The sequence below is a fragment of the Osmerus eperlanus genome, chromosome 6 (assembly GCF_963692335.1).
Source record: "Osmerus eperlanus chromosome 6, fOsmEpe2.1, whole genome shotgun sequence".
Taxonomy (NCBI): domain Eukaryota; kingdom Metazoa; phylum Chordata; class Actinopteri; order Osmeriformes; family Osmeridae; genus Osmerus; species Osmerus eperlanus.
In genome coordinates, this window is record NC_085023.1 from 12,515,567 (window position 1) to 12,538,194 (window position 22,628).

At 42.3% G+C, this 22,628-nt stretch overlaps 1 protein-coding gene across 1 annotated transcript; it reads right to left on the minus strand.

Moving 5' to 3' along the window:
* Window positions 1-29: 29 nt before the first annotated feature.
* atp6v1ba (ATPase, H+ transporting, lysosomal, V1 subunit B, member a) lies at window positions 30-19,656 on the minus strand. Its single transcript, XM_062463555.1, has 14 exons — window positions 19,392-19,656; window positions 10,712-10,767; window positions 10,458-10,556; window positions 9,932-10,025; window positions 9,106-9,183; window positions 8,158-8,297; window positions 5,993-6,094; window positions 5,070-5,167; window positions 4,743-4,866; window positions 3,278-3,428; window positions 2,892-2,974; window positions 2,668-2,772; window positions 2,370-2,499; window positions 30-1,061 (listed from the first exon to the last, which is right to left on the minus strand). Exons 1-14 carry the CDS (start codon window positions 19,498-19,500, stop codon window positions 919-921), a joined length of 1,512 nt encoding a protein of 503 aa, XP_062319539.1. The 5' UTR covers window positions 19,501-19,656; the 3' UTR covers window positions 30-918.
* Between the last annotated feature and the right edge of the window lie 2,972 nt (window positions 19,657-22,628).

A 22,628-nucleotide genomic window follows, 5' to 3' on the forward strand; every position in this document is an offset into this window, starting at 1 on the left:
GAAATTTGTATTTAATGAATAGCAGACGATTTAAGGACGAGTAAATCAACATTGTCTACTCTAATATAATTTAATGTATTTACGGTCAGATAAACACGAATCAATACCAATACAGATAGATTTAAATTTTTCCAAACAAAACAGATAATTTGCTGTGGGAGAGACGGGAATGTTTAGTATACCTTTTCTCATTTCACATATCACACAGAACAGACAAACACAATGTAAACTTCCTTTGCACTTTTTTTTCCAAAATAATAACACCAAGCACGAGGGGCAAAAAGTAGTAAGCAACGGGTATCAATCATTTTAGGTTCAATGGAAAGTCAACATCTACAACTGAAATCCATTTCAAGTTAACCAACTTGTTCATTATCAAATACCCCACCAAACCAATGATGTATTGAAGTACCAATGATGTGGTCAAACGAATATAATTGATCACAAGCTGGTTTACAATAGTCACATTCTATCAGATATTTGTAATCAATACTTTGTTCACTTACATCCAAATCAAATAAGGTAAATGATAAATGTACACTGGACAATTAAAACCATTGCCAAGGATGTTCTTTTTTAAAGGCTCAATTCCATTTTTATGTTGGATTGAAAACATACCATAAACCAAATATATATTCAGCAGTAACATACCCCAATAAATAACAGTATTTTTCTATAATTTTTCTAAGGGTAAGTTTACATTTAAGAATAAAATATAGATTACAATCACAGACACTATTAATACGAGATTTGGAACACAGGTACAGTACAATACATCTACAGAGGGAGCCAAGATTAATGCTCTGTTCTCTGTGTGGGGATAGGGGTGGGAGGTGGAGTATCTCCCCTGGGGTGCAGGGGCGTGAGATGGGTGGAATCAGGTGGGGGTGGATGCAGAACATCCCTGAGAGCATCCTCTTAGTGGCGGGCAGCAGACTCCCTGGGGTAGAACTCAGCCAGGGTGCTCTGGGGAATCCTCTTCAGCATTTCTTTGGGGAAGATACGCAAAAGCTGCCATCCGATGTCCAGAGTCTCGTACACGGTTCTGTTGTCATAGGGACCTGAGGAGGGACATCAGCAGAACAATGTAATCCAATGGGTCATGCCCTACAATGTTTCTGGCCTCTTATTTTTTACGTATTGAGTCAATAATTATATCAGTTTAAACCATGGGCCATGGCAGAATAATCAGCATTATATTCCAACAACTGTCTGAATATAAAATACCTTTTCTAAGTCTCATTGTCCTAAGAATGAACGGCACTTTGCCGTAACCCTGGAAAATGTTTTGTTCTTTTTTTTTGGAGTATGACGCAAAAGCCTTTGACACATTATTGGCGTCAAATATCATTCGTATGTTTCCATGGCTTCCTAATTTCGAATTAGATTATTTCAATTTTATGATTAAACATAGGAGCTTTCCATTGCTCTCTGCAATCAACATGAGGGATGGAAATGCTTGCCTGTCATTTTAGCACATCTCACTGCACCAAGGACATAGAAGAGAATATATTTGGATAAATGCATTGAAGGTTGGCAAAACATTATCTCTGAAGGACTCTTAGAGATGTTACTGGCTAAATGAAAAAGATCTATGAATATGCCATGAAAGTTTACAATTGTCTTTTATCAAAAGACTATGACTTTATTCGTTTCATCTAATTACTTCATAAAATTGTGTTGTTGCTTCCTCTCTTCAGTTAGAAATATTATGGAAGAGCAACAGACAAATCTACAAGAACAACAAAGGACCTGAATATAACCAAAGATGCCTAGGCATCGTAGAAATAAATATCCCATCGAAAAACAAACAATTTCTTCCCCCTAAAATGCATGAATTGAGAGTAACGCCGTTATATATTGATCTCCGACACGGCACTGAATTATGCATTTTTGTTTTCTCCATGTCAACTACCTCAGGTCAAGCCAAATTAAGCCATGCATACCCCTCCGAAGCGGTACTTTGACGAGTAGATAAATTCAGAGAACAAGCCGCCAGAGCCAGAAGGGTGCCATTGACCTGTCTGGGTGCTATCTAATGCCTCTCACTTAACGGTGTGAAAAGCCTGCCAACACTCCTAATCACCCCAACACAGAGTCATGTGCCCCCTGGGAACATGCAAGTTCATGTAACGCTGCTGCCGAGTTCACCGTATGACCCTCATCATGCCATGAAAACTGGAAACTCAATACCTGTACTCTCTTATCTTCGTCATGTCACCCCTCCCCCCCAAAAAAAATCTACAGTACTCATATATATATATAGTACTGTAGATTTTTTTGGGGGTACGCTATTATATATATATATATATATAAAATAGCGTACCATACTCTATATGGTACGCTGTGTGATTATGAGGCTGTTTTACCCTGAGCAATGAAGTTCCTCTCAAACTTCTGGAGGAATTCCAGATAGAGCAGATCGTCTGAGGTGAGGGCCTCCTCTCCCACCACAGCCTTCATGGCCTGCACGTCTTTACCAATGGCATAACAGGCGTACTGGGAAAAGGGGGAAGATCAAAGCACAGAGCAACAACGGAAGATCACATGATTAGCGTGACATAGCTAGGGGAGCTTATTACCATTCACATAGAGACCTGAAAAAGCTCCGGACCCCAGGTCAGGTCTGTGTGTCAGGTTTGTGTGTGCGGGGAATTCGGCAGTTACCAGCTGGTTGGAGACGTCGGCATGGTCCTTGCGTGTCATTCCCTCACCAATAGCAGATTTCATCAGTCGAGACAGAGAGGGCAACACGTTGATTGGTGGATAGATCTGAAAGTGAGATGGGATCCCCCGGCTTCAATCAAGGTCAATTGCAGATTTAAAATCAACCGACTCACCTAAAACAGTACTGATGGGGAAACAAACCGGTGTAACATTCCATCCAGTACCTGTCTGTTATGTAGCTGTCTGTCCACATAGACCTGGCCCTCAGTGATGTATCCAGTCAGATCAGGAATGGGATGGGTGATGTCTATTAAAACAAACAGAGTTAAACACCATAACCTCACAACACAGGTCTTAAGAGAACTTGCAGAATAATATACACATGTAACCAGGCTGCTGCCACTGTGTGCTCATTATGCTGACTCACGGTCTATAAGGAACACTATTGGTGTTTTGGCGTGATGTTCCAGGATCAATAAAGTTCTGTCAACCCAACCTGTCTACCTACAGCATCAGTGTACGGCATATATATTTCCTGGTCTATTCTACATTTAGTCTCCCATTTGTGTGGCAAGCAAATGATCTACTCAGAGTGCCTGCATGCGCTCACCATCGTTGGGCATGGTGAGGATGGGGATCTGGGTGATGGAACCGTTCCTGCCCTCCACACGGCCGGCACGCTCGTAGATGGTGGCCAGATCGGTGTACATGTATCCAGGGAAGCCACGGCGTCCAGGGACCTCCTCTCTGGCAGCAGACACCTACAGGGACAAGAGAGCAGACAGAAATCCACAGGGTTCTATGCCTTCGCGTCTCCTTTAAATGGTAAGTCTGTTCATTTTGGAGGATTTGGATCAATAAAAGAGCAAAGCTCTTTTAAAGCTCCAAAACATGGTTTGTGAAAACTTCGACAAATAATATCTAGTTGACCTACTTGTTTTACCACATCCTAATTATACATGCAACCCTATACAGTTTAGTTCAATTCAAGGATGTTCCCCATCATGGAAAAACATTCCATGTATCTGTATCAAGAATAAACATGTATTAAAAACAGATATTTGAAGTAACCACCTGTTATTTCTGATGCACACGGTTTAAAGAAACGAGTAGGTTGGAGTAGTCAAGCACTGCCATTTTCTCATCAGAAAAGATTTAAGAATGACCAAAACGTTCATAGTCAATTCTACAGCTGTATTCAGTGCAGTCAGTTTTGCATTTACCCTGACCTGTGGAGGTTGCACAGACAGCCTGACACTTGTAAACAGTGGATTCATTTTGAAACTCAACCTTCACGAAAGTGAATGGGAGCACAAGTTAAATGAAAATGCCCCGTTCGCTCATTGTAAGTGGTTAAATACCAGACAAGCCACAGACTTAGCCATGGCTTTATTGATACAGCACGTGTGCCAAGGTCACGAACGGACAATGCACTGAGGCAGCCATGCTTTCACATGTGCATAAACTATTTAAAACCTGATTTTGTGCTGCTGACACATTGAATCATCAAAACATGTTCTGCTGTATAAAAGGATTATTATAGCCATAAAAGGAGGGGAGAAGGCCTGACTCCTGGAGAGAAAAAAAGCATGGGAGAGGGCGGTGTAATCAAAAGCCTCCTCTTTCCTTCCATGCTAAGCAGGGGAATAATGACGTTAAGACATCTTGGCTGAAGGGCACATTATCCAGCCTTTCTCAACCAGAACACACGAAACCATAGTGAGCTTATCACTCAATCAACACCTTAACAGATGTTTTTGAGAGAAGAGGTTAGAGGCATGTATATGTGTATGCGGTTCCAGCCCACTTCCTCTCAGGTAATGTTGACCACTGGTGAATGGTTTCTATGGTGGTTTTTGAGGGGCGCTTGTGTGTTCCTGAGGCGTGTTATTAGGACCCCTCGGTGTGTGTATTAGATAGATAAAGCCTAAAAGCCATTTCCAACTTGGACATGTATGCTTCAGAAATCACACCGATCTTTCCCAAATAGATCAAAAGGATCAAATGGCAGGGCCATTCTGCCAAGATAACATACTTTGAGGATGTTCCTTTCAGAATTTGTTAAGTTCCCCTACCTCTCTCAGAGCCTCTGCATAGGAGCTCATGTCAGTCAGGATAACCAGCACATGCTTCTCACACTGGTAGGCCAGGTACTCTGCTGAGGTCAAAGCCAGGCGCGGAGTGATGATGCGCTCAATCCTGATTGGATGACAAACTGTCGTTAGAGAACTTGGCCTCTGCACATCTGTTAAGTCTCTCAAACAGCACATGCAGTACAGCCACCAAGAGGTGATTTAACAGGTAGGTTCTTCTTTATTGAGTCGCTAGTACAATACAAAATACTTTATAGCAGCTAGTGCATTGTTGATTTGCTGAGATGTGTGTGGGTGTGGGGAACTCACGTCGGGTCATTGGCCAGGTTTAAGAACAGGCAGACATTGTCCATGGAACCATTCTCCTCAAAGTCTGACTTAAAGAAGCGAGCCGTCTCCATGTTGACCTGAAGCATAGAAAAGTGAGGGAAAAAATGAGTTTCGGATTGGAACAGTGGAAATCCTTGAAAAATAATGCATCCATTGTCTGCACAAACATCTTTTTTAGACATGCATGTATTCACAGATTACCCATGTGTAAGGATGCAAACGACACAGTAATTGTTGAGCCTCTTTTATATGCTGGTAAACCTGATATCTTCCAGTGCTGTGAAAACATTCAATAATTTGCTAAAATCACCTGCTTTATACAGTGTTTTTTCCTTAATTGGAGGTTTCTTTTTTGAGAATGTGTGAGTGTCCATGTGTCCAAATCCCTATTCATACCCATCTGCCTTGAATTTCCACGCTCCATTAGAGATTTAGTGCTTGTGTTACAAGGTCCTCAATGGGGTGTGAATTAGACATCATATGGGAAGGTTGGGGATAAGGGCAGGGGTGGGGGAGGAGCAGAGGTGTGGGAGGGTCTCTAACATCCCGGTCACAGGTCACAAACACCCACCACCTACCCCTCCCGACTGGGAGTTAAATAGTCAAGAGGAGAGCAGCTGAACTGGAGAGAATTCGATACTGACTGGATGAGTGTTAAAGGGGGGACAACTTCAGAATAAGCAACCTGTTGCTGTGGCCGTGCCCTGCCTAGGGGAGCAGAAGTAATACGGGGAGATTTAGCACCAAGTCACCTGGTGAATGAGAGGGAGAAGTGGTGAGGGGGGATTAACACCACATAGGAAAAACAGAGACAAAAAAAATAAAATAACTGAGAGAAGAGGAGGAAGAGGGAAATGAGGGAGGGGGGGGGTGATCAGTTGATCACAAGCCATCGTCCTCACCCCCATGGCGGCAAAGACGATGGCAAAGTTATCGGAGCTGTAGTCCATCACATCCTTGGACTTTTGCACCAGGCCTGCCTGACGACAAATCTGGGCAGCAATCTGAAAAGGGAAACAGCAGAGAAATTGATTACAATTTAGAGGAAAAGTAAATAAACTTGCCACTTCAACTGCACACAACAATAAGGCTTTTCAAAAATGTTGGGAGACACGTTTTCATGCTATATCCATGCCTTTCCTTTTGTTAGTGTGTGTGTGTGTATGTGTGTGTGTGTGTGTGTGTGTGTGAACAAAGGATACAGTACGGGTGGGGGGCGGTTAGTTTGAGGGCAACAACATGATTGTCGAAGGGGGAGGAATTTCACGCTTATCGCTTAATGTAATGCAGGCTGTCCGCTGATCCGGCCTGACCTCTCAGTGCACCCTGAGCTGAGACACCTGGTCCATACAGGGACTGTGTGCCGATGACCCCCGTGACATCTGGCTAATGAAACGAGACGGAGAAGGGGGGGGGCATGAGGGGTTATGTGCTCCAAAGACATGCCAGGCCAACTGTCATCATTAGGCAGACAAGGCGCGCTCCTGTTCCACTGTTTTTACAGTCGACTTTTCACAGGCGAAAGGTTCTCATTCAAGCCCAGCTCATTTTGATCATGCAACCAGAGCAAGTCGAAACAATAACGCCGGTGTTTTCTCATTTCATAAACACAGTTTGAGCTTTGGCGCTTGTGCCATGTTGTGGATGTACGGTTTAAAAGCCTTCGATTGAGGAACTAAAGTCCCTCTAAACTTATTGTGCAAGTTCTGTTTGGATGCCAGGCCTAGCTAACGGACAACACGGGCCTCTCACAATTTCCCCGCTCACAAAAACGGAGTTGGAAAATGGGGGAGGCCTATTGTCTAGGCCCCAAGGTCATAATGAGGCTGTTGGTAAATGGTGATGTCCGGTGACAGGACAGCCACCTCAAGCGTTAACAGTCTCATGGCATGGGCTACCGATCCTATATTAATCAGTGCCATTCACATGATCGCCTAATCCTTCATTGCCACCATTGTCTTATTAGTTTAATTAGTTTAGCGGTTAGACCTTGGGGTCCTCGTCGGGACCTCATTTGCCTCTTTCTCAGCAACTCCATCTTTCAGCGCTTTTGAACCCGTTGCAGTCCTGCTTTCGCTCTGAGGTCGCAATCAAGGGTGCTCTTTGGTATTCCAAGGCAGCCGTCTTGACACAGTGTGATATTAAACAGTGTGAACTTTTCGCCATGTCTCTTAAGTCAAGGGGCTGTGGTTTGTTATTCCCGATGAGGGAAACTGTGCTCATGCCTCCTTTTCTTGTCCCTGTTGTGTGATGAAAAGAACACACACGGGAGGATGGAGAATTATTTCGTTTCAAAATGCAGGGGGGTCGGGGAGTCAAGAATTCCTATTTTCTTCTAAACCAAAGGTCAAACAAGGTGCTCAAGGTTGTGGTGGAACAGTTTTTACTAGTTTACTGCCATTCCTTTCTGTTCATACCAAAAAGGATGGGGTTCTTTTCACAGTGAAAACAGGGCCTCTCCAATGTGCCCTCAATCGACTACCTTTCCCTGCAAAATCTCATGTAGAGGTGAATCATGTCACACAGATCCATCTGTAGAAAAAGGGATAGGACAGCGCTCTGTGTGGAGTCAGAAACTGCCTTCCACAGGCAGGGAAATGTTATACTGCATTCCTACCACATCCCTGTGACCCACATCCCAGTGTTTACAAACGTGCACACTACAGGGACTAAGAAATTAACTCTCCTCCAGCTATTAGCACTCATTATTGAGATTTACTGTGGGCACACCTTTAACTCAGACACATACAGATCCACAAGAGGTGTTTGACAGTGCATGAAATAACAGGATGGACAGATTACAGCATTACAAATGTGACGCCACCGTATGACGCTTCACCTGGCAACAACAATTTACTGTCTCTGGAGAATCTTCTCTATGAGTCCAGTTTGTTCATTTTAGAGTTATTGGGGGAGGGGGGGGGGGAGAAACCTTTCAAAACATCAGTGGTGAAAGTGCTTAACAAAAGGCAAGTCCTCCAGGTTCACATGAAGCACCTTTGCGATTTCACCGTCTGGTTTGCGTGCCGACCCTGACCCTTAACAGCTTCACGGGCTCCAAACTCACCTCGTTGTGGGGCAGCCCTGCAGCGGAGAAGATGGGGATCTTCTGTCCTCGGGCAATGCTGTTCATGCCATCGATGGCAGAGATGCCCGTCTGAATCATCTCCTCCGGGTAGATACGACACTGGGGGTTGATAGGCTGGCCTGGGGATGGACGATTTGACAAGGTTCTCTTAGACCCCCATAAGTGTCCATCCTATGAACATTTGTATGTTTTACCGCAGTAACCGTCAATAAGGTTTACCTAAGAGCACACATATGGTTACTTAACTAGAAGGGGACTTGTGGGTTTTTAAGCCATCACATTGTACAGTTACATAAAAGCCAGGGACAGGCTGTTGCTTACCTTTCCCTGTTTGTACATGGGCACTTGAAAGGAGCTAAATATTAAAGGTGAGCAATCCACTGAAGGTGTTTGTTTGCATCAGAGTTGTGTGGGAACAGAAAGGTCAGCCTTGAGGTTGACATCTCAATAGAAGCAGTCTTAATCATACAACGAGAACTCCTCAAAATCAAAGCAAGTAACTTGAACCTTCTATTCACTGGAATGTGATGCACATGTTTTCCAGTAGAACTCGACAGCAGGCATAAAGACCGGCTTTTTCTTTGGTTTTGTGATATGCAGATCAAGGCAGTGTCAACACATTCACCTCCTACCCAGCATCAGTTCTCATTTCACATGCATACCATACCATGCAATGCAATACTATGCAACTGATGAAAAGCAGGAGACACGGTTACGTATCAATGTGTCTCTTTGCATTCGGAAAGAGATAAATGTATTTATTGTACTTAAATCAATCATGGTCGCAACGTGGACAGGTGCAAAAGGAGAACGCAACAGATGGAAGATGAAAGAAAAGGCATATGCTTAACACAGCCAGAGACTGTCCTTTTCTGACATTTACTTTATACTCAAAAATGACCTGTAGAAGCTGTAACTGTCTCTTACCCATGATGTCCAGGTAGTCCTCAGCCAGTACATTGGGGCCGCGATCGATGGGCTTGCCTGAGCCATTGAAGACACGCCCTGAAGTGTGACAGGTACTTTATATCACATCAATTCACATTGTGAATTACAAGCACAAAGAGCACAGAGTACGTGGAAATGGATTTCAAACATCATTACAAGTTGTGAAGGACACTTTGTTCTGTTTTACAGATCTATAAATAGATTACGTGGATGAAGACCTCTTCAGTTAACCCATGTCCATTGTAAATGGTCTAGTCTAGAAGTGCTAGCCGGATCTTGTTAAGATTCTTAAAATGCACCCATCGGTATTCCCTGAAAGGTTATCTTGGATCTCGTATGATTTGCATGATCCAGCCATGATCTGTGCTGCAACGCTGATCCCCACTCATCCACTCCTAAGATCAGTGACCTCTCCAAAGTAAAAAATTAATCATCTATTTTCAGAGAAAACACAAGTTCAAATGTATTTAATTTTGCGACATCCTAAAAACTGTGCACGTCTCATGTTTCTGTTCCTCTTTTTCTGCTTCCTAGGCAGATGGTGCATGAGTGAAATACCAGGGAGTGGGAGCGGCTGAATTAAAAGAGTGCAAAACAATTGGATTCTGGGCAATTAGCGAGAAACGCTTATCAGCCGATGTTCTCCTCTTGTGGGTGAGAGGGGTGAAAACTAGTGAGAGGCACTGATGAAAACCCAGATGCAGGGAAAGCTCTGGAGAGGAGACGCATGTTAGGTTAATCAGCGAAGGATTTCACGCTTCCTTCTGGTGGGCGACTTTGCTCAACGGTGGAAGGCTCGTCTTACCAAGCATGTCCTCAGACACAGGTGTGCGCAGGATGTCGCCAGTAAACTCGCAGGCGGTCTTCTTGGCATCAATGCCCGATGTCCCTTCAAACACCTGGGGGGAAAAAAGACAGTTCAGAGCTTCAGCTCACTGTAACTTTTCATGTGCACAATGTCCTGTCTTTAAAATCAAATGACTCGCACTACAGAAGACTACAGTGGCTTAATACCTGCAGGTAAGCCACTATGGTTTGTATCCGTGAAAGTCCGGTAAATTCTGTGTTTGTGTAAACTTACATGGCGGATAGAACCAAATTCTGATTCTGATCTTACACCTTACATCCCTTCCTGTAGGTATAACTATGGTCTCTGAAAATTATGACGTACTAGTACAGAGCCCTGGCAACGGTGCATGCTTATGCAGTGCCCGTTGGTATACAGACAGCTTCCTGCCTTCATAGTTAGATGTGAGCACACTTGGTGTGAACATGATCTGTCCAGATATGTCTGTTGTGTGGAGCGTTCCCTGCGTTTCCTGGCATCTTACCTGTACAACGGCCTTTGTGCCAATCACTTCCAAAACCTGACCACTCCTTCTGGTGCCATCAGGAAGAGTTAAGTGCACAATCTCAGCATACCTGGGAAACTAGATCAACAAGACAAAGTGTTGTCGAACATTCAACATTTGACATACACCTGATTCAAAATGAAAGGTCAAATACTAACTCCGCCAATTCTTTTGAAAAAATATAAATAGGTAAAGGGTTAAAAATAAAAATAATTCTCTAAAACATAACTCACCTTCACTTTATCTAAAATCACCAGAGGGCCGTTCACACCAGATACAGTGGAGTACGCTGAAAGAGAAATTAAGTAGTTTCACGTCAAAATATCAACAAAAAGCTTTCCCATTTTCAGAGCTCCTGTTCATCTGATAAATGTCTTTATAAAACAATACACATGACGCTCTAATTAAAAGTTAGTTGCTCAAATGTAAACAAACCTTGGCTTTGACTAAATGCTTTTTATAAGATGTACAGAGACACTGAAATATTAAAAGTGGAAGTGACTTAGGAAAATAATGCTATGGATGAAGCTAGTGTTATTTTAGCGTGAAAGCCGACAATCAGAATTGAAATGAAGTCTCCTGTAAGGGCTACGTTAATAACCACAAACTGACCTTTTATGGGGGGCTAATGGCTTTCACGCATTTAGATGATCAAATGTCAAGGCCAGGCAAATGTCAAAGGAAATACATGTACTTTACATGAAGGGCAAAATAAAATAAAATACCTAGAAGATCAAAGTCTATAATTACTGTGACATGGTATTGTACCTAAAGGTGATTGTATTTAAAGTAGTGCAAATATTTGTGCAATTGGGGCTTATACAGTATACTGTGGACTATCCCAGGAGAATCCATTCACCCATCTGCAAACTGAGCAACACATTCACTGCTATCTGTCATCCTTTGGTTCATTTACCTTGTACCCCTCTTCATGCTTCATATAGCAAGCATACTTTTAAAGTTATCATTTTTATTATTAATATATATATTTTTTGCCTCTACCATGTTAGTGACAAACGTGAGCTTAGTGTTTGTTGCTAAAATAAAAGTAAATAGGTCTACATTTATTTGACTGCACACCAAAAAAATAACTAGAGACCCAAACACGATGGCAGTGGTCAAAGCCCAACAGACAGAAGAGATCCTTTCACTTTACACAAGTGTGGGTGGTCTGCTTTGCTTCAACATATTTCCTGATTTCAAAACACACAGTCTGCACAGAGACTCATTCTACCAAAGGCAGATTGGGCCACATCAGCTTCATCTTGCCAGCTAAGCATGTAGGGCACTTAAGAACAGCAGATAGTCCTACTTCCAGTGTCTGATGGCATCCATTTAAGGCAAGTGGATAAAAGTAAAAAAGGTGTCTATGATGTAGTCGTGAAAGAGCCACAGCTAGTCTGTGGGCCTGATCAAAACCTGTGACAGGTTTCATCTTACCAGTGACTTTCTTTTGATTATTTTTTTCAACAACATGAAGCTTTATCAATATTCTGGACCATAACTCTTTATAGATATTGATTGACTGGGACAACAATGGGTGGGGGAGGGCTGTTTCCAGTCATTAATGACCAAAAGGCATAATAGAACCTGGGTGTGGTCTTGACAACACTGTCCCATTCAATCTCTTTGGGAAAACATTAGCTCCGCTGACATTGGAGCCAATTTGGGCCGGGTCTGTGCGGAACAGCCTGGGACTTCCAGGCCGTCTCTCCACGCACATACAGCACGGGGAGGAAGGCTAGGACAAGGAGCACCAGGGGCGGCAGAGCATTGTTTCCACCAGGTCTTCCATCTTGCCCTTGTGTTTCTTCCCCCCACCCCCCCTTTTTTTGTGAACCGTCAATCTCTCCGCCAAAATCAAAGGCGCAAGGGAAATTAGAGCAGACTGGTTCTAACACGAAGCACTAAAGCCTAGCAGGGTGCATCCACTATGCCACTAATTAGGCGGCGCCCGACGAAATAACCTGTCAATGCGCTATAGCGCTTGAGCCATTTCCCACACACCTGCATTTCGCCCCCCATTAGCCACAGGCTGTGAGAGAGCTGAGGGGGTGGGGAGGACAGGGTGGGAGGGTGGAGACGGTGAGAGGAGACGGAGAAAGAGCTCCAAGTGTGATAAAAGGAGCACCACAACACGGGGGAGCTAGTTGCCCTTTACTTTTCTGAGTGGACTGTCTCTCTCCAGTGGCCGCTTTGTCAAATCAGCATTGTAGGTGCAGTGTATAATGAATATAGTACAACTGTTCCTCTTACTTTGTCTCCAGTGTAGAAACATGATTTGCTGATGGTGGGATATCCTTGTGATAGCAAAGTCACCAAGTGATTCTCGTCTTCATCCCCTCTGCTCCATATCACATTCCTTGGATGTGGACTAATGTGCCATCTAGCATGAATTAACATCTTAGAGCCCCAGTGCTAAGCTAACACACAACCCACCCCCTCCCACCATGGCACTGTTGTAATGATCCTTCAATTAACTATGCAACACCGTTCTATTTGAAAACTTCACGATTCTTTCAGATCTTCAGGCTGTGAAAGTTTCTACATCACAGCAAAGGGCCACGTTGTCAATACTCTAAACAAACCACAGAATAAACTAACAAATAAAAACAAACTGTAAAGAATTTCTAAATTCATTAATAACTCCAAAATAAAACCAGATCCCAAACCTCAGGTCAAAGGCCACAGATACACCACAAACAAGAGTCTTCCCTGCCCAGAATCTTAAACAGCGAATCATCACGCACTTTGGTGTGACGACAAGATCATCAGGCCTTACAATCACAGCTGTATAAGTAAAGGATAAGCATCATGATTGACATAATTGTGTTTCGGCCTCGCAACAAAACCCCATATCCCTTTTATCAAGGGCCGGGAACATACATTATGCTTTGTGCAAATTCAGTGAAATTTTCCAAGACGTTACAATCCCCCCTCCCCTCCATTCCCACAGACAAATTGCATCCTGTTCAATAGTGGGTTGTGTTTATAAATGTGCTTAATAGCTACACTTAGCCTACAAATTGCCCATATGTCTCAAAAGAGATACATATGGCTATTTACTGAAGGGCGGTGATAATTATGATGCGAGAAAATTGCAGGTGTGTAATTGTGCATCAACCTCTTAGAAATATTTCAAAGTCCACAAAGCTCTAATGGAACATTTTTGGAAACAGTAATGCGGACGTGAAAGCAATTTCTAGATATTTACAAGGACTTCATATTTTGATTTATTGTGGGTAAATATAGGCATTTGTTGCATTCCCTCAAAGGAGGGTAGTTGGTGGGATAGGGCACCCATATACAAACAAAGGATCAAGGGAAACCAAACAACTTAAATGATAAACTGAACTCAAGGAAACACTTTGATAATAAGAAACAAGAAGTCATATTCTCTTCTATAAAATAGTAGCTCTTTAACGCAGAGCTAAATTCTTTCTTATTTTGCAGCCTAAACCCAAAAATTCAGTTGCCCGCTCATTTCACAAGATAACAATTAATCAATGGGACTATACATTCATATGGTGTGAAGTAGCAACATTTCCCATTAGGTTTGAAAAACTTTCTCCACCCCTCTTTTACTACTTGAGCTCAAGTGCGGTGGTCCCCTGGCTTGGCATGCAACCGCAGTGTGGGTCACCCTGCAGCCTGTTCAGCTGCCAGAGTCCTTTGTGTATATAGATGTTAATTGGTCCTAATCCGCCACTAGAAGCTGTTTTGGTAGCCTGACCTCGCACCCTGAAGGACACCTTGGTGTGAAATACTAAAGGGCCCATTCAAGTGCCAGAGAAAGGAGGCACAGAGCATTCCAACACAATTCAATTTCCCAGCTGAAAAAAAGAGGGGGGGGGGGGATAAGGAGGGGGAGTATAGGGTGGGGGAAGGAGAGGTGGGGTGTTGGGATGGAGATGAGGGGGAGGGGGGGGGGGGGTCGCATCATCCTTTGGTCATCCATGAACAAAGCAGTGGTGCTCTGTGGATGTAAACAGGGCTCCCTGTCCCATGTTTCACCGTTGTCCGGCCACAAGCACACAGATGCATCCTCACAACTGGCAGCTACTGTAGCAAATGGGATGGATTCAAGCCTCATCCCTGGAACCAACTCCTCACACATGCAGCGACATAATCAGATCCAATCACTAGCATGGCCCTAGAACCTGATTCATTCAACCTGTTCTCCCTCCTTTGGTCTGAAAACAAACAAAGTCCAAATTCCCCATCCCAGGTGTCTGGAACTCTGGAAGAAAAGTTTATTTTTCACAATACAAAGCTCAGAGCCCAATGGCAATGCTACATATTTTTCCTAAGAGAGCTTAACCAAAGATACTGACCGCATCATTGGGGAACCAGTCACTATTCTTGCCAAACTGAGTCATTCAGACTCCACCAAAAATTGTACTAAATAGTATAAAAAATAGAAGCAGAGGTCACAATAGTGTGGACAATAGGTGTGCAGATGTAAATTGTTAGTATACGTTTGTTTTTTTTACTAAGATGTGTAGAGATCAGTTGAATATACAATTCAGAAGTACAAGGACAAGTTGAACAACAGACATTTCATTGAGGGAAATTAAATGGGATCCATTTACTTGATCCAACATTGTAGTCTAATTAGGCCTGGGTTTCATACAAAAGGCTTGTCTGAATAGAAGCACATCTGCTTTATTGACTGTGTACATCTGTTTCGAAATGCCTACAGAACATTTGTTGTCAAATAGAACTCACTTGTATCTAGTTCAACAATGAAAAATGGGTTTAGGCCAATAGAATAATTTGTCTCAAAGCATATCCAAAACCTTTCTGATAAACCTAAGCAGGTGAACATTTTGGACATGCATGGAATTCTTAAAATCTCTAGGACACTTATTACAATATTAACCCTTGTGCTGCCTTCGGGTCACATGACCCAAAGGTTCATAACGAACCATCGTTGTGCCTACCCAATTTTACCCAATACAAAAACAAATAAAAATAATTTTCTTTTAACCTTTGCAATGTGGGGGGTCTGAGACAGCCCAACGGTTAAAAGAAAAGGCTTCACTTTGTTTTTGTATGCGGTTAAGTTGTCGCAATACGACGGTGGGTCACAATGACTGATGGGTCAGAATGACCCGAAGAGAACACAAGGGTTAACTCTGTAAATATTCAATACAAGGACATTCCATTAAAACAAAGCCACTAAGTCCATCTCCTGCTACACAGAAATTCTATTCCACTGTGCCGTCACTACCCTTCACTAACAATGCTCCTCATGGTGATGGCAACCCAACCAAATGGGCATGCTTTTAACCCCACAGGTAGATAACCCCACAGGTAGATGGCCCTAGTATGTAAAGAGGACTCCCCACCTGACTGCATTGATTGGAAGAGCATGTAATCAGACTTGGACGGGAGAGAATTGGCTGGCAGGGAAGGAACACTTATCTGTGGGGTCTTTTTGCTGGCAGGGAGCATACTGATGGGGTGACACAGCCTATAAAGAGGGACAGCTGGTTTACCCCAGAGTCACGATGCAAAGGTGGCAAAATTGGACCAGTTACAGTAGATCAAAACAGGAGCCATGTCAAAACAACAGTTTGCATTCGTTTATTGGGTGGAGGGGTGCGTTTCTCCACAATTTTGGCAGCCTGCCTAGAGACTGGACCCCTTGTTGTCGGCAGGGGCAAATGGCCATCTTTAGCGAAAGTCCTGTAACCCGTAATATTCGCAACCAACTGTTCTCTCTCAAACAGATGTAGGCCTAGAAGAGACTTAAAGCACAAAAAAACAGTATTCACGGTCACAGGCAGGGAAGGGGAAAACCAGCCTGTATGGTAACTAAAAAGGAAGTCATCATGGAGCATGACGGGGAGATTTTTTGAGAAGTGCAGTGGAAAATCGCTGGCTTCACTTCTCTCTATGGCTCACGTCTGTGAAGGACACAGAGGAGAACAACAGATAGCCAGTGAATTGTATCAGATCTCACTTAAATACATTTATCACTGTCCAATACTGCTCCAAGTTACTAGCCCACATTTTACAGTCTCTTTCAGGAAGACAGCAACACCCACAGCAATCATTTATTTCTGACTGACAAGCTAACTCCTTAATTACTTGAAAAACTGAAAGAATGAACAAAAAAAATGCACACAAAAATTGGGGGGGATTTTTCTTTTTTAGAACTTACTTTTCATCGTGACAGATGAGGCATTTGTTTATCATAACTAGGCCTACATCATTACCATTAATTGCCTTTTCACAAAGGAAACATCTTGCCTTGCTCAAAGTCTTTTTATAGCATTTAAATATCTGTGTGCAGCTAAAACAATGGCAAGCCATCTAGTGGGTTAATTGCCTTTGTTGCGATTGACATGTGAGAGACAAAGGACCTTTATATCTTAGGACTTGCTCTGACTGTACACCTCTTTTATTTGTTTATTTTCCACCCCCGCCTTATAGAATCTTGTCACCACCTCTTTCAGAAGCCTGTCAAGCCACTGATGTTATCCAAAGAATTGGAACGTCTTGATCTTATGGGCTGTATTCAAGCTTTGGGAATGAATGCTTGAAACATTTTCTTCACCCACAGGTTACAGTACGCATAAGCCTGTGAAATAGTTTTTCTAACTAGGCCAACTATCTGTGTAACGCACACATATAAATTAAGTCTAAAAAGCCTGAGTTCTATCATTATCATTCATGAAACAGCTTTGTTATACTGAGACAACATGGGTGACAAGCTTGGCTTTTTACAGCCGTTTACTGTTTTTTTTGCTTAGAACACAAAACCCTATCCTTTGAAACCGACTAGTATTGGCTCATGCCAGCTCTAGACAAACACAGAAGAGAGGCTAAACAGTTTCTGAAAGATTGCTCTTGCTTCCTGTTCGTCATTTGGGTTTAAAATTGATGCTGGACTATCAGTATGCACTCTGAGTGACGGCTGCTCGTTGAGTTGTTTGGAGAGAGTCAAAATGCTGCAATCTGGCCTTCCTACATTAGAGAGGACATTTGAAAAGTAGGATGGGAGAGGCGTGTTTCAGGATGGGGGTTCTAACACATACAACGTCTTCACCCCTTAGCTTTCAGATGGCCTTGGCTCCATTAAGTCATTTCCTTCCAGTTTGCTAAGAGGCTTTTAGTCCATGCTTCCCTTACTGACACTTATAAGAAAAAACACTACCTGGCTGCTCTCCCATGATAGGCCATGTTTGAGGTGTAAATGAATGAGAGGGACAGTGACTAACATCAGACAGTCATATATGGATTGGGGAAGGAGTGTAGGTGTCCTCTGTGTCCTGGGCAAAGGTAAATAAAAGAGAACCATCCAAAATCAACCCCAAAAACAGGATTTTCATTAAAAAATATTACACATCTAACTCTTTAGTTCACAAGGTATTGCCATAAACTGTGTAGAAATATTCAAATGTATAGGAACATTACAGTACATTACGTACAGTACTAACTTTAAAGCAAGTGTTTTTCAAGTCACTGAAACCACAGCCTGGGTTTATCTTAGAAACGCCAGTATTGGGCAATTTGGGGCTAGCAGTTAATGAGCTTGTCTTGAAAATGAGTTTCACCAATGCTCAACATTCAACCAACACAGCCAAAATAAGCAGAGCAATAGACAGTAGATAGGTCTGTCTAGTGGCTGTCTCTGCCTTTGGCTATTTTCACACATTGGTGCAGACTTTATGCCTGAAAGGCAACCTCCTCCCAATATCCTATACCTCTGTTAAAATACTGTTGCATATCGCAGATGGATGTTGAATCCATTAGCTGTGGAAAACATCCATTAGCTGTGGAAAACATAAGGAACATAAGAAATGGAATAGATGGTATTTGTCTCTACGTAACATTCCATTATGTAATTAACCATGTTATTCTTACATTTACTAGTAAGACCAAAACCAAAGCGTATCCCTATTACTTCTCTACACAATTATTGTGTTTACTGTATGCACCTGCCCACCAAAGTAAATTCCTTGTTTGAGACCACTTACTTGGCATTAAACACGATTCTGATTCTGATACTACAAATGAATGTAGGAAATCTGAACTCTAGCCTTGGTTGTCTTTCAAGTTATCAATGTGCTTAGAGACAATGCAGGATCATGTTATACCGAAGTGCAATTGTCAAAACTATGTCGAGAGAGATATTATGCATACCTAAATCAATAAACGGGAATAAAAATGTCACCTTCCTCCCAGCTGCAACCTTGTGAGTGTCACGTGATGATGTCACGCGAAGGATCATCATTTACTTCCATCTGTCGTTATTTGTCTCATGTCCCATCCCCGAAGTAATTAGCAACAAATCATGATAATTACCTAAACTGACAAAGCCAATGAACATTATATAAACAAGAAAGTGTTTATCAAAACAATTATTCAGCTGTCAGCGTAACCAAGTAGTTAGCTAGCTAGCTAATATGCCTGCATAGCAAGCTGTGTTAAGACTGACACTATCACTAAAACGGATTCGTTATTATTATTACCTAGCTGCCTTGGCGTCGACTAAACTATGAAATACATTACTGCCACGTTTTAAGCTACATAGTTATACATCGATTGCAAAATGTTGTAGTTAGAAATGTAGTAATTTTACATTTCCATCTATCCAAATAAGTAAGCGAATACCATTAGCAAACAAGGTGCTAGCTAGCCAGAGCAGGGCCAATCGATATCAACGTTACGTCGTCAGCTTGAAGCTAATAAGCTAATAGCGTTAGCCAGCAAATTCTAACACCTGGCAAACATTTGTATGACGATGTGCTATCATTTTATTTGCAACAGCAGCGGCTGTATATTTGTACATTCATTGTCATTCCAATGTAATGATTAGATTTGTGCACACATCCATGCCAGCTAGCTAGCTAACATATTAGCTTCAAATAATTTCAGGCTTGCAACTAGCAGAGTACATACTCAGCCTTGGTTGTGAGATGTAGTTTCTTGTGACAGCTTGTGCATGTTCTCTTGCTGCAGCTTCGGGGCCGTTAAGGTCCATCACCCTATTTCCCACCAATGTTGCCATTGTAGAATTAATTAAACCAGGGAGCCTGTGCTAGTCTACAGTATTGACGACGTACTGATGATGGCTAAGGGTATTCAATGGTACTGTGTTGCTAGCTAGTCATATGACATTGGAATCAGGATGTTGAACCGGAAACTACGAAAGAGCCGCGCGTTCACACGGGCGTGATCGCGCTTTTTGTGTGACTCACACAATTCAGCACGTCAGGAGACTGAAGCTGGTACAAAGATGTCCTGACTGTTCTGAGAGGCCTACTATAAAAGCATAGCATTTGGATAGAGAAAGTTAGTGTTTAGACAAAGCATGTATGGTGTCATTTTTGCATATATGGGCGTTACCAATGGGTCATTCACGTATGTGTTGAGTTAAGGATCTATAGTGTAGGCTAGCAGAGCCAACTAATTTGGGGCTAAGGCCCAGTTTTGAATGTAGGCTACATTCAAAATGCTTATTAGAATTAGATTGGTATATTCACTATATTAACAACAATTGGAAAAATGAATGACACACAGTGGCCCAGGATTCGTCTGTCACATTGAATGTTGGAACTATTAGTCAGTGCAGCTGTTATATTGCCTTTTGACCTTGGTTTGAGGTAGTGCTGGCTCTAGATTGCTGGATCCACATGTGGCACACACTCACCCGCACAATGTCCTGGTGAGTGCATTATCACTTCTGTTGAGTGACAGGTAAAACGGCATGATTGCACATGTTTTCCTCTCAAAATCTCTATTTCTGTTTTCTCATTTTTGAAGCTCTGATCCTGTCTCACTTGACGCAGCACGTTCAGCACAATAGGTTATACGCGACTGTTTGAAGATGGTTTTGAACTTGTGCCCCCTACCAACTCTCCGGCAACCAGTCTCTCTCTCTCCTTATCTCTTTCTCTCTCACTCTCTCGCACACACACACATGCACACGTTATTCTTACCTTATCACACATATTAACACACTATGCAGACACACTCATACCATTTTTTACTCTCATATCACATTCACACACCACTCTCACTCAACCATCTCTCCAACTCTCTTTCTCTGTTTCCTCTCTTACATAGGCACAAAAAAACACACACACACACACACACACAGTACAGCTCACTGATGGCAGAAAAAAGCACTACAGATTGAAGTGGGTAAGCGCTGCTGTGGTGAGGCTGATGGCACAACCCATTCCTGCAGTCCCTGGAGAGCCTATCCAAACATTTCACACTGCATGCAAAAAATAGCAAATTAATGCAAGTGAAGAGCTCCCACCTACAGGAGCACTGCCCTCGTTTTAAAAATATCAGCTTTCTCCAGAGTATTTTACAATGAGTTCAAAAGGATATGATTTCACACAATTACTACCCACCCAAACAGTATACCAGTACTGTCAATACATTTGAGCTTAATGTAGTGAGACTGTGTTTTGATGAGTCCTGCATCTAGAAGGTGATTCCTTTGCACATTTGCTGGCAGTTAATTCAACTAACATTACTTTTTTTTAAACCAAATGCTCCTGAATGTCAGTGCACCAACATTAAATCATGTCACCGTGCTCATGGGAATAATTTTCTTTTAAAAACTGCTGCTTCAATTTCTACTGATGAAATTATTTTGTTTGAGTTCTTGAGTCCAACACAAAGCCTTAGGCTTATTTTATGCTCCTCTGACAATGACACCGAAAGGAAGATATTCCGCGGAAGACCATTAGTGCAATTTCGAGATTTAAATGTTTTCAGTAAAGAATGAGTAGGCTATTGGGTCCCCTTCCCTCGAACCACTAGCTGTATATGATCCACGTTGGGCAAGCCATTTGAACAAATGTTTTCTCAACGCGTTATTTAGCTTACCTTTGGCTATAATGGACTGAGTGCGCTACTTCATGCGTGTTAACTTCACAGTTTGAGGCTTTCCAGTTACAAATCAAATTCTATGCACTTGAAATTCTGTAGGCTGCAAAAGATTCGTTTGTCACACACGCTAATCCCTCTTTCAATCAATTAAGCAATTCAAGTATCTAAAAATCATTGTTTAGAGACCTAAGTAATCAATACGCGACGTCAATGGTAACAAGTAGGCTACATTTAGGCAAATAGTTTTCATTAAGAACTTCCTGAACAGTATTCTTAGACCGTCTAAGTAGGCCTATACATTTGAGTAATTTTAAACTTTAAAAAGTTGTAGGCCTATGTACAAATTAAATAAATGTACGTGACAGTTAATACACAAATAGGTTATGTGCATTGGGAATGGCACATTTCTGGCTATTTCTTTCAAAATACATGCTCAAAGTGTTGCCATCAACAATCAATGTCAGCACCTTGGAGAGCTTCCGTTCGTACGACTGGCGTTAATCCGTCCAAGAAAATTATTAATATGTTACAGGATGGACCGTTAATTCAACTTCGGAAACGCATACGCATTTAGCTTTCGTGTAAGCCACTGCACAAACCCGCTATGAAAGTTAATGTAGGAAAATAACACAACAGGTGACAGTCGTTAAGACATGGACTGCTGAGTAATAGAAATCAATAGGGACGAGCCTTACCAGAGACTTCAGGTAGCCTAATAAATATGACTCATTTCAACTGGACAGATGCTGACAGGTAGAGTTATATTCCTGGAAAGAGCAAAGGAGACTAGTAAAGGTGTAGTGGCTACCTGGGCTGCATCTCTCCTAATGTGGCCCATGAACTCACTAGGTGCTACCTCTTTTTAGTTACATATACATAGGAGGTAATTCATTTTCGGGTCTCCTCTAAATCCTTTGATTGCTTGATTAGATGAATTATCCAGTGAGCTGACAAGGCTGTCTGAAGCAGTCTGGCCTATTTGAGTCTTGGAAGGCTTTTTGAAAATCCTGTGGATATGATGCACTTCAGAAACCGGGGTTGCAGCAGCTGTATGAAACATGCAAGCTCTTTGTTAGGGCCTGTTTACATTCTAATCATAAAGTGAATTTACACAAAGCAAAACAGGACAAGCAAAATAAAAACACATAGATAACAGACAGGATGCAGCTTTTCATTTCTTTTCTACCCCAAAGGCCTGGGCTTATAGACAGGGTCATGTGATGGTAAAAATGTGTTGGTGGTCTTGAGCTATGACACCCCCCCAACAACTCCACCCCGCTCCCGAACCCC

What these genes read in the sequence shown, in the direction of transcription:
- atp6v1ba (XM_062463555.1), bottom strand. Translation starts at nt 19,500, where the DNA reads ATGGCAACATTGGTGGGAAATAGGGTGATGGACCTTAACGGCCCCGAA. An exon ending in TCGTCTTTGCCGCCATGGGG is followed by an intron (nt 5,168 to 5,992) that starts GTGAGGACGATG and finishes TCTATGCTTCAG; the next exon opens with GTCAACATGGAGACGGCTCG. An exon ending in ATGCAGAGGCTCTGAGAGAG is followed by an intron (nt 3,429 to 4,742) that starts GTAGGGGAACTT and finishes TTGTCCCTGTAG; the next exon opens with GTGTCTGCTGCCAGAGAGGA.